The sequence below is a fragment of the Lactuca saligna genome, chromosome 4 (assembly GCF_052625555.1).
Source record: "Lactuca saligna cultivar CGN05327 chromosome 4, ASM5262555v1, whole genome shotgun sequence".
Lineage (NCBI taxonomy): Eukaryota > Viridiplantae > Streptophyta > Magnoliopsida > Asterales > Asteraceae > Lactuca > Lactuca saligna.
In genome coordinates, this window is record NC_136420.1 from 148,078,537 (window position 1) to 148,090,827 (window position 12,291).

Here is a 12,291-nt window from a genome sequence, read left to right on the forward strand (position 1 = left end):
CTATGCACTCACGTAGTTTTTGAAAAAACCATGTCCAAGAATCGGTACACTCATTTTTGCATATACCATATGCAACCGGTAATATTTGGTTTTGTCCGTCCTTAGTAACTGCAAGTAACATGGTACCTTTGAACTCGCCCTTTAGGTGAGCTCCATCTACTACTAGGGTCGGCTTACAAAAATTGACAAAAGCGCGTGCCTACAATACATTGTATATCTATTCAAATACACCAAAACAAATATTAAAAAATTAATATAATATGATAATACTAACCGAGCAACCGAGTGCGACGTACAAAAACTCAAAGCGATCATCAGCATCTGTTTTAATATGTGTGACGGTACCCGGATCATGTTTGGCCAAGTTGTGACAATACGCCGGAAGTTTGGTAAAAGAATCCTCTTTCGTACCCCTTAACGACAACAATGCATATTGCTTCGCACGCCATGCCTGATGGTATGAGATATTGATATTCAATTGAGCATTCATATCATTAACAATTTCTTTTCCCCGATAAACTCTACTATAATCTTCAGCCAAAACATCAGCAACATATTCACCCAAAACATATTTGTTTGCTTGTCGATGATTAGGTTGCAACAATGTTGAAGAACATGTGTGTACATCAACAAATTTATTCACTTGGAAAAGTCCATCAGAATTTTTTATTGCTTTTGCTCTTAGTAACCAAGAACAATTTTTCGAAACACACACAACTTCATACCTTGATTTGGTGGATCTACTTGTCCTCGTCTGGAAACCTTCTCGAAGACATTTTTTACCAATACATCGCTTTAAAAGTTCTTTGTTCTTAAATATACTCTCACATTGAATCTTTTGAAGATTCATGTCTACCATCTGTGTTGAGATATCTTCATTAATATCAACTGGCCATGCTGGTACAGGGGGCATACCATGAAAAAGGTTATCGGGAAACTTAGCTTTAACTTCATCACCCAACTCATCTCTATCGGAATTGCTTTGTAGCTCGGTTATATCTAAACATACATCACCAACATCAACATAATGCCCGTAAACATGATTTTTTTTCATTTTTTTGACTTGAATTTTTTTTTCTTTTTAGTTTTATTTACCACACGCCTACTTATAACTTTAACTTCTTGTTCCGCAACATCATCACAACGACCACCCACATCATCAAGATAAGTACCAACATCATCATCACCAACATGCTTGTAATTCTTAGGATCCATATAGTGAATAGGTGAATAACTAACATTAACATTTTCAGCAACACTGTGAAACTGAGGTACACTAGGAGTATTGAAAGTACCTATCGGATCGTTGCTCCCTTTATAACTGCATAAATTACCAACAAGCTGGTTTCCAATTTCACCACCCCCATTAACCTCCTCAACTTCATCAACCACCACAAACACTTTCATAGCCCTTCCTCCACTACATTTGATTACGTTTATCAACATTCTAACATCCATGTCTTCAACTATAGCTATATAATAATTTAATTCGGGATGGTGGAAACGAAGACTAATTCTATATTTGTCTAACAAACCAATTTTGCTTCTTATCAAAGATACAAAATCACTATAACTAATATACTCAGAAAATATCAAAGCAAGTTCAGAAATACCTCCCCGTGGACATATATATTCCAGATTAGTTCCATTAACTTGCTATCTCCCACCGGTTACAAGACAAACCAAATATTCAATCATTTTTTGAGCAAATTGTAGAGAAAGTTCCTAAACAAATAACAACCAAAATGATATTTTTCTACAAAACTTTTTATATAGCAACATGATTTCGTAGTCAAACCAATTCATTTCATAGTCAAACTAAAAAAAAAATTACAAAAAAGTTCAGTATTTCGCAGATAGAATGAGAGTATTTCGCAGATGGACCTTCTCCATCTGCGAAATTACCCCTATATATACACAAAAAAATTTAAAAAAAAAAAAAAAAAAAAAACCACCTGCGAATGTACAACCACCTAAAGCACAGCAGTGCTTTAGATGCTTGTACATTCGCAGATGGCATGCTGATTTCGCAGATGGGGCATTTCCATCTGCGAAATTGTTGGTTATTTTTGTAATTTGGATATTTTTTGACTATTTTTGTAATGTCATTAGTGTAAATGGCTATTTTTGTCATTTTCTCTATTTTTTTCGTATTAGTATAAAAAAAAAAATTAATTAGTGTGCACCTACAAAAAAATAATTGTATTATTATTGAAATTCAAATATATAAGCAAAAGTTGATATGGTTGATTTTGTCCAAGGATTAAAGTTATGGTTCTAAAAAGAGGCATATCTATAGAGTATCTTGAGCGTCCTAATTTTTTCGTATTAATGTAAAAAAAAAAAAAAAAAATTAGTGTGCACCTAAAAGAAACAATTATATTATTATTGAAATTCATATATATATATATATATATATATATATATATATATATATATATATATATATATATATATATATATATATATATATATATATAAGTTGATGTAGTTTAGCTGGTCCAAAAAGCCTAAAATTGAAGGTATAGTTCTAATAGTAATCTGTTTGTATTTTAGATTCACTCATGTAGTCATGTTTTGCATTTTTTACTCTTACTTGAAAGTTATTATGACAATGCCATTATAACTTTTTTTATAAATCGACATAGAGGTTGTATATATTTGAAAGGGTTAATGTCATAAAAAAACCTTAAGTTTTTAGGGTTTTGTTATTTTATCCAAAATTGAATTTTATGTCCGTTTTATCCTAACATTTTCTAAAAATGTTCGCTTTTACCATTTTACTAGTGATAACAGGTTTTCGAGGTTACCATTATCTTAAATTCGAAAAAAACCCCTTAAGTTAACATTTTTTACGTTTTTACCCTTAAGTTTATATTTTTTTTTACACTTTTACCCTAAATATTTTTTTCATAATATATATAGTCATGCAGAAAAATCGTATTTATATACGAAAAAACGTTTAATTAAATATTGTATTTATATTTTTCTTAATGTTATATATATATATATATATATATATATATATATATATATATATATATATATATATATTCTATATATATATAGGGGAAAGTTCATACGAAAATGCAAATAATATGCGAAGACGCGAAAACAAGAAAAACTTATGAGATTATGTCACCTCAACATTATATTTTTGGACAATAATTCATCCAAACTTTGAAATACATGATTATAATCGATAATAGATGAGAAATTGTATCATATTAGCAAAATATGATTTTTAACATTTTTATTATGAAAACGTGAATTTAAAAATGGTTAAGGACGTGAAAAAAAAAGTAATTATTTAAAAATGTTTTTAAATATATATTATCATAACAAAATTCAATGTAAACTTATTATCTTTAATTTATTATTAATAAATTTATTTTTTTTATAGTACATGTGCTTACTTTTTATAAGATAAAATCTGTTTTCATGTTTCTGCAAGATATTTATGTTTACGCATGAACCTACTTCTATATATATATATATATATATATATATATATATATATATATATATATATATATATATATATATATATATATATATATATATATATATATTAATTAAATCCCAAATACCGGTAATCGTATTCAATTTAACCCTTTGACCCGGTCAACAGGTCATCCAACTTTCAAAAATTACATTTTCGGCCCAGATTTAAAAATTGATTACAAATTTGGTCCAAATTTTACATTTTTGGCCCAAATTTTTATTTTTTTTACAAATTTGGTCCAAAATTTACACTTTTTGCCTAAATTTTAGAATTTTATTATGAATTCATCCTAACTTTAGTCTTTTTTACAACTTTTTTTCTCAAAAGTTTGTTTCTAATATGTTTTTTCTTTAAAACTCATATTTATACAAAAAACAAAACATATTTTCACATAAAAATCTTATTTTTTCTATATAAAAACTTTTTTGTATATGAAATATCTAATTATAAAAATAGGTTTGGATTATTTGTGTGATTTTTCTTAAAAAATCAATTAAGAAATTAAAAATAACCCTAAATTATACTATTAAATTATAGTTTGTCAAAAACTAGTTACATTAGTTACCCTAAATTAAAAGTAACCCTAAATTATACTATTAATATAGATATTTTAATATGTGTTCTATTTAGTGTGTATTATTTTTTCTATGAGATTTTAATATAGTTGTTTATATGTATTTTTCAATTTGTTGCATCTTCGTAAATTAAATCATACCTTCGATCACATATATATGACAAAAGGTATGTAAAGTTGTTATAATCTCATATATGACAATCCATATTGATTTCAGTAGCAGTTATAACTATCAACGTTTGTAATACTTTTTTACATTTGTTAAATGTCATTTTCTGCCAAAAACCTTCTTATCGACAAATGACAATTGCTCCATTCTAGATATTTATTTTTTGTTATTACAACAAACAAAATTGACATATGAATCCGATTTTACAAAGAAGTTTAAATAAAGAAATCCAAAGTGATGATGAACTAATGTATGAACATGTATTCAACGAGAAACAAAAAATATGAAGTTTTCAATATGTAGCATCTTCTATTATTTAAACTTTTCCTATAAATGTGATTAAAGAACAAATAAATAATATTAAAATGAGTGTAACTAGTTTTTGACAAACTATAATTTAATAGTATAATTTAGGGTTACTTTTAATTTCTTAATTGATTTTTTAAGAGAAATCACACAAATAATCCAAACCTATTTTTATAATTAGATATTTCATATACAAAAAAGTTTTTTAAAAAAGTTTTGATATAGAAAAAATAAGATTTTTATGTGAAAATATGTTTTTTTTGTAAAAATATGAGTTTTAAAGAAAAAACATATTAGAAACAAACTTTTGAGAAAAAAAGTTGTAAAGAAAACTAAAGTTAGGATGAATTCATAATAAAAATCCTAAAATTTGGGCAAAAAGGGTAAAATTTAGACCAAATTTGTAAAAATATTTAAAATCTGGGCCAGAAGTGTAAATTTTGGACCAAATTTGTAATAAAATTTGAAATCTGGGCCGAAAATATAATTTTTGAAAGTTGGATGACTTGTTGATCGGGTCAAAGGGTTAAATTGAATACGATTACCGGTATTTGAGATTTAATTGAATAAAATATATATATATAAAAGCTAAATCGATTATGAAGCCAATATGTAAGGATTTAATGGTAGTTTTCCCTTTCCATTCTTACAAATTATCTTTAGTTTTGTTCATTTAGTTTATATATATTAAAACATAAAGCATATCTTGAATCAATTGGTTTATACCTAAATATATTAAAATCGACACTTCTTATTCCTATAGCAAAACTATCCAATAAATTCAAATCAAATTTATCACATTATATATAATCATTCTTTCAATATGCCATACAAAAATTCTCGTTTCAAAAATCAAGTAAAAACTCTGTCACATCTTATCAAATTTCAATTAAATACGAAACCTAATGTTTTAGAACACCATACCTCATTTGATGAAGCCATTGGACCAACAACTGCGAAATGGCCAAATGGGTATCACATTTATTCAGCAGAGCCACCACTAATGGCGTATCGGTTGATGAGCCTCAAATACAAACAAAAATCTCTCCGGTCACGGACCACTTGACCACCTTCACCACCGCCACGTGTCTCTCCCCCTCCCCCTTCCACTCCGCCATTTAAGCCTCCGCATTCTCCTCCACAATGCTTCACAGTCTCCGGGAGATCAAACAGATATGAACACCATGCTCAAAACGCCACCGGATGCTGCCATTGCCATACCCATACCTGCAGATCACTCCGCTCCTCCTACTAAGCTTGCGGCGGAGGTCGACTGCGCCACCATGAGTAGCAGGAAGCTTCCGCGGAACTACGACGTGATGCATTTAGCTTTACGGCTTGTTTGTGTATCGGCGTCGGTGGCGTCCGTCGTCGTAATGACCTCCGCGAAAGAGAAGTCGACGATCTCGCTCTACGGATTTAACCTCCCTGTTTACTCCAAATGGTCCTTCTCCGATTCCTTCGAGTAAGCCCCATTTGCATTAGCCTCAAACTTTTTGCTTAAATCGTATCGGTAAATGTCTCTGAAGTATGCAGATAAGGTGTTTGATGAAAAATTTCGTATAAGATCTTCGCATTTCCATTGACAAAAGTGTTATCATGTTGATGAACAGCTATTTGGTTGGAGTATCGGGAGCTGTAGCAGTTCATTCATTTCTTCAACTGCTCATAACATCAAAAATGCTGCTAAGGAAATCTTCGGCTATTTCTTCAAGGAAACATGCATGGCTGATATTTGCTGGTGATCAGGTAAATTAATCCGAAATTCTTTACTTCGATCTATAAATCAAACAATCAGTTGATAACTGATAGTGATTAGTGATGATTAATCGATGATCGATGAAGCAGGTTTTTGCGTATGCAATGATGAGTGCTGGATCGGCTGCATCAGGAGTCACGAATCTGAATCGAACAGGGATCAAACATTCATCGCTACCAAATTTCTGTAAGCCGTTGCATAGCTTCTGTGATCGTGTTGCTGTTGCAATCGGATTTGGATTCTTCAGCTGCTTCTTGCTTGCCATGTCTGCTGTTCTTGATGTGGTTTGGTTGTCTGAGTACTGATTAGTGAAAGGCCATGAATATTTATTAAGAAGCCAATATTGTTGGTATTGGTATCAGAATGTCAACTTATGATATTGGTCAGGTAGTTTGGATTTTTATGTGTTCAAAAGTTTAATTAAAATATCGGAAAAAGAGAATAATTAATTTATGTAAGTGATTTTGGAATAGATGTGGTTGGATAATTGAGCAAGTGATTTGTCCTGTTCCAAAATAAAAAGAAAAGTGATGAGTTTGTGTAACTTTAAATTTTGGTTGGAGTTAATATTGTTTTGAATCGAATAAGAGGTTGTTTTGGTGTTAATTTTTAAGGTAAAAAAGAGTTTTACTCAAAAGGATTTATTAACTTAGAAAGGTTGGAAAAAAATTAAAAAATTGTTTGGCTTAACTCTTATAAGAGAATAAATGAATAAGTTAAAATTTTGTTTTCAAAAAATGTTTGATTTAACTTATACATGTAAAATGATAAAAATGAGATGATTGATTATTTAGACTTATTTACATATATTTTTTGTAAGAACCATTTTTGTGGGTAAAATTTTTAATTTTTTTTTTCAATCTTTTTTTGAGAAATATATACTATAATTTCCTTTTACAAAATTTATAAATTTTTTGTAACATTAAAAATAACGTTTATACAAAATTTAAATGCAAATTGTAAATTATTCTTAAAACATCATGTTTTGAGTGAAGGGATGGAATAAATTTGGTGGATGGTCATGATTTGAGTGAAGGGATGGAATAAATTTGGCAACTTTATGGTCCTCCTGAGTCCCTAGAGCATCATATTTTATGGATATAAGAATTGGATTTGTTTTATGAACCTAGAATGAGTTTGTGGTCACTTTCTTATCTTTTGAACTAGATTGGATAGAGGACATGCATAGAATATGCATGTCCATAAAGTTGCCATTTTTATGAACCTCTGGAGTTCCTTAAGGCTTTCTAGAAAGTGGATGTGACCATGGATCACATCGTGATGCTTACTAAGTGAGTTGTACGTGACCGAGGTGGCTGAGTTGGTGCGAGACGAGTTGGAATTGGGCCGAGTACGTTCTCACAACATGACTATAGGCTTGTCAAGATGTGAGGGTCAACTATTGGCATTATTGGTTATCGAATTTGACTTTGACCATTGACTTTATGTTATGGTTGACTTTTGGTCAAATTATTAGATTTAAGGTATAGGCTAAGGTTGGACCTTGTATGTATTGATAGGTTTGTTGTAGCCTCGGTTACATAACAAAAAATTGTGGTTTTGCTAAATTTGTGAGTCAGGCAAGTCTTCTCACTATACTGTGTAGAATGTTAGCTGTCTTCATGACTCTTGCATTGTGTGTTGGTTTGGGCCCATTGGTATGCATGTTGGGTTGGGCCTATTTACATGTTAGGCTAGGCCCATTGATGTGTTGGGCTGGGCCTATTTATATGTTGGGTTGGACCAGTTGAATTTATTGGGATGTGCCCATTTGTATGTGGTGTTGGGTATGTTGGTATGATGGGTTGGGCCAATTATTATAGGCTAGGAACAATGTGCGAGTTGGGCTTGTTGATATGTATGTTATGTGGTATTTTGGAGAACTCACTAAGCTTTGTGCTCACAGTTTATGGTTTAAACATTTTTAGGTACTTCCAGTTCCAAAGAGAAGGGCCTGACTTGACTACATTGTCTGCACAACATCCCCTGATGGCTTTTTCGCACCGATTTTCATTGTATTACTCTGATGTTGAAAAATAAAATTTTCTTTGATTAGTGTTCATCAGGTGGTTGTACGGATTTGATGTTTAAAAAATGAAATTTTTACTACTATTTTTGGGATGTTATAAGTTGGTATCAGAGTCTTGGTTTGGGAGATTCGGGCACATTCTCGGGTGTGTCCGAACTCAAACTGACGAAATGGAAATCTTTTTGAAAGAAAATAAAATTTTCTAAAAATACTTTTACAAAGAAAGAGGTACGATGCGTGCAATCAACTGATCTCAAGTAAGTGATTCTCAGAATACCCATACATGTTGATATGCTATATGTTATGGAGTGTTTGCATGCTAGGATAGGGCTAAGGATACCTTCAGGAATTGCATGATAGAATGGCTTGATTCGTGATGCCTTTTAGCCTAAGAGGAATTGGATGCTATGTCTTTTTTGGGATCTATGTTGGTGAAGTTTATTGCTAAGTGTATGTTTAAAAATTGTATATGGTTAGGAATATATAGCCATAGATTGACTGATTTAGCCTTATTTCCTGTTCCTCATTTGGTTGTCGGCTTAGGGTAGAATCATTTATTCGACATTTTATTTAATACCGTATTGTCTATAATTTGCATGCATAAGGCAACTGACAATATTGGTAGAAGTTCCTAGCATCACAGAAGCAAGTGAGTTGGAGGATGTCATTTTGTGTTTTATATCCTATAGAGTGTTAATTCTCAAATATTGCTTGCTTTTTACTTTTTGGTACTCATATTGATATGAGCTAACTATTAAATGAATATGCTAAGTTACATGTGTGAGAATACTGATTTGCACAGAAAAGGTTTGAAAAATCAAACCTTGAATCTTCGTAATGTCAATGATTACTTATAATAAAGTTCCAGTCAAGTCTCGCAAACCATTCAAGCCTTGAAATAAGAAACTCAACAAAGTGTTAAAGATAGAATAATATAAAGTATGAACATTGTAAAGTAAATAAGAATAAGAACAAGAAGAATCTTAGAGAAATGATTGACTGGTTGATTCTTTGATTTCATAGAAGTGAAGTTGATCAAAAGGTGTATGCTCCCATGTATTAAAAAGGTTTACAACTCATTTTATAGTCAAAAGGAGTTGCTAAATACAAATACTTAAAAAGGTGTGCATGGATTGGAGAACCGAAGATCAACAGCCACAACTGTTTATGTTGATCTTGTCTCCTATACTATACTACAAGACACATAGTAAAATACAAAAGAGTACTTTTTCATTTAAAAAGGTTTACAAACACCAAACGCTTTTGAACAAACAATCTTGGGCTTAAATAGCATCTCAGACTTGTCTTCACTTCAAAATTTTCTTCTATCTCAAACTCTCTTCAATCTCGGAATAGCTTTACCTCGGATTGCATAAGAATCACTTTCCATGTTCTAACAATATCTCCCTAAGTGACCTTAACAATCTCTGATTTTTACTTGGCTTCCTCGAAGGTAAACAGATAAGCACTCTGGATCCAACGTCAGAGCTTGATATACAGAAATGCTCAATGAATTTTTTCTTGATATGTTTTGGAGATTCACTCTTGGCAACACTAGTAATGAACTTTTGAAGAATCTTGGTTGGGACAAGATGTTTGTCCAGAGTTCGGAAAATTCTTTCGGTTGGTCTTTTTATTCAAATAGATAAATCTGAGTTTAGGTTCTTCAATAGGTCCTTCAACTAGAATATGTGCTTCTAGAAGATCAGTGTTAATCTTTGCGAAAAGGTTTTCTGTTCCAAACAGATGAGAAACTGATGGGTTTTGAGCACTACAACATGTTGGGTTTTGAGCACTATAACACTCTTATGGTGCACATGCAACCTAGATACTTTGGATCTAAGTTTTCTCTAATTATACATGCAATTTCAATTTTCCAAAGCACACACCCTAACTAGCATATAATTTGAGATATACAACATAAAACCAAGTTAAATGAATACCTCTTCATGTAGCTTGTGGTTCTTGGCCTTCAAAAGCTTTAGCACCTCTAATGTGTCACAAACACCAAATGCAAGAGGAGGCTTATGAGAAGTGGCTAAATAGCACCAAAATTGATTATAGTTCTTCACAAGAATGCATATCCCGATTTTAGGGGTAAAGGGGGTGCTTTTATAGTGTGCCAAAGACTAGGGTTTCATTAATGCAAACCCTAATTCACCATGAACCTTCATATTTCTTAGGTTACATGGGTTAAACCTTTATGGACTATCACATAAGTTTAGCCCACCCTAATCAACCATGGATCATTGTCCCATACTAAGTATTACCGATTTACTTACTCAGTCCCTGTAAATTTAATCAATCTCTTTTGATCACTAAAGTAATTCCAAATTAATCTTGATCAATACTAATTAAATAATATGATTTCTCAATTAATATATTATCCTTGTAATTGTAACATCCGAATTTCCAGGTATATTATTTTAATTATTTAATCTAAGAATTCTGAAGGGACTCGACGAGTTGGTGTCTCAACTCGTCGAGTAGGGCCGCGACTGGTGACGTGGATTAATGAGTGGACTCGACGAGCTATGAGCCAACTTGACGAGTCAGCGCTGTCGATGGAAACTCTAATTTTCTCGAGCCTGGGCCTATTTAAAGGCACTTATAGCCTCCATATCACCCCCATCAATGTTCATTCACCCTATTAGAATAACCCTAGCGCTTATTGTGAGCAAGAGAGGGAAGGAGGCTCATTTGAAGTCACTTTGTTAAGAGGAAGAGCAAGGTTCTTCAAGGATCAAAGAGGAGAGCTTGTGGATCTATTTCCTTTTCATCTCAAGCCTCAGATCTAGGTACAAAGCTCTTACCTTATTTTTTGATTGATTAGATTCCATGGTTGTGAGAATTATGGCTTGTATCACCTTTTGATGGGACTTTGGGTGCATCAAAACCCCTTTGTGAGCTTGTGCTATAGATCTGGACCGTGTGAGGTCCAGAGAGTATGAAAGTGTGAAGCCATGGTTGAGCAACCATGGAGTTTTGAAGCTAGGAAGCATTAATGGAGTTTTGATGGCATATAAAGCAATATATACCATGCATGGACACCAAGATAAGACCTTTATGTGACTTTTGGGTACTAGGAGACTAGATCTATGAGTTGGAGTTACAGATCTGACCTCATTCGATCAAATGAGAGATACGTTTGAGACAACTCGCCGAGTCTATGGGATGACTCGACGAGTCGGATCGGGTCTGACCCAATACCCTTGACCTAGTAATAACTCGTTGAGTTTGGGGGTCAACTCGACGAGCTGAGTAAACCCTAGGAAGAAATTTGAGATACGAGTGGACTCGGCGAGTCACATGGGTGCACTCGGGGAGTCTGGTCGAATTGTACTATTGACTCATTCTGACTTCTGTTGACTTCGTGAGTGGGTATTTGGGACCATGGAGGGGTAAAATGGTCTTTTACCCATCCCAGTGGTTAGAGAAAGAATAAGAGGACTTTTGGGTGTAAAAGAGAAAAAGAGAAATATTGATTGAGATACTTGTTTAATATGTTAGGTGAAGGCTAGTCCGAGTTTATCAAGTGCGTGTCTATTCCCTACTAGCTACGAGGTGAGTCTTCTCACTATACTTTACCATGAGTGATATTCTGTGTGATAGAGATTTCTTATGTGCTTATATGTGTATCGTGATATCCTGCATTATTTCTTTGTGATTTATGTTGTGATTACTTAGAGTTTACAGAGTTAGGACCGGAGGGTCCACAAAGTTAGGACCGGAGGGTCCATTAGATTTGTGGGGTTGGAGGGTCCCACTGAGAACATTGACCAGAGGGTCTTATAGAGCTATAGCCTCGAGTGGCTAATTATATATGTGTGGTATTTTGGGTAACTCACTAAGCCTAATGCTTACCGTGTTATGTGATATGTGTTTCAGGTTTTTTTTAGGATCATGGGACGGCACCAGCTTGATTGTACACACCAGAGAAAGAGTTATG

General features: G+C 32.7%; 1 protein-coding gene across 1 annotated transcript; it reads left to right on the forward strand.

Moving 5' to 3' along the window:
* The first annotated feature begins 5,495 nt into the window (after nucleotides 1-5,495).
* Nucleotides 5,496-6,788, forward strand: LOC145038856 (CASP-like protein 3A1). The gene is made up of 3 exons (XM_078987084.1): nucleotides 5,496-6,019; nucleotides 6,168-6,303; nucleotides 6,403-6,788. Exons 1-3 carry the CDS (start codon nucleotides 5,730-5,732, stop codon nucleotides 6,616-6,618), a joined length of 642 nt encoding a protein of 213 aa, XP_078843210.1. The 5' UTR covers nucleotides 5,496-5,729; the 3' UTR covers nucleotides 6,619-6,788.
* The last annotated feature ends 5,503 nt before the right edge of the window (nucleotides 6,789-12,291 follow it).

Bases quoted from the DNA above. Each gene is read 5' to 3' on its own strand.
- LOC145038856 (XM_078987084.1), top strand. From the start codon at position 5,730: ATGAACACCATGCTCAAAACGCCACCGGATGCTGCCATTGCCATACCC. The intron at 6,020-6,167 runs GTAAGCCCCATT...GTTGATGAACAG, and splicing joins TCCTTCTCCGATTCCTTCGA to CTATTTGGTTGGAGTATCGG. The intron at 6,304-6,402 runs GTAAATTAATCC...TCGATGAAGCAG, and splicing joins TGATATTTGCTGGTGATCAG to GTTTTTGCGTATGCAATGAT.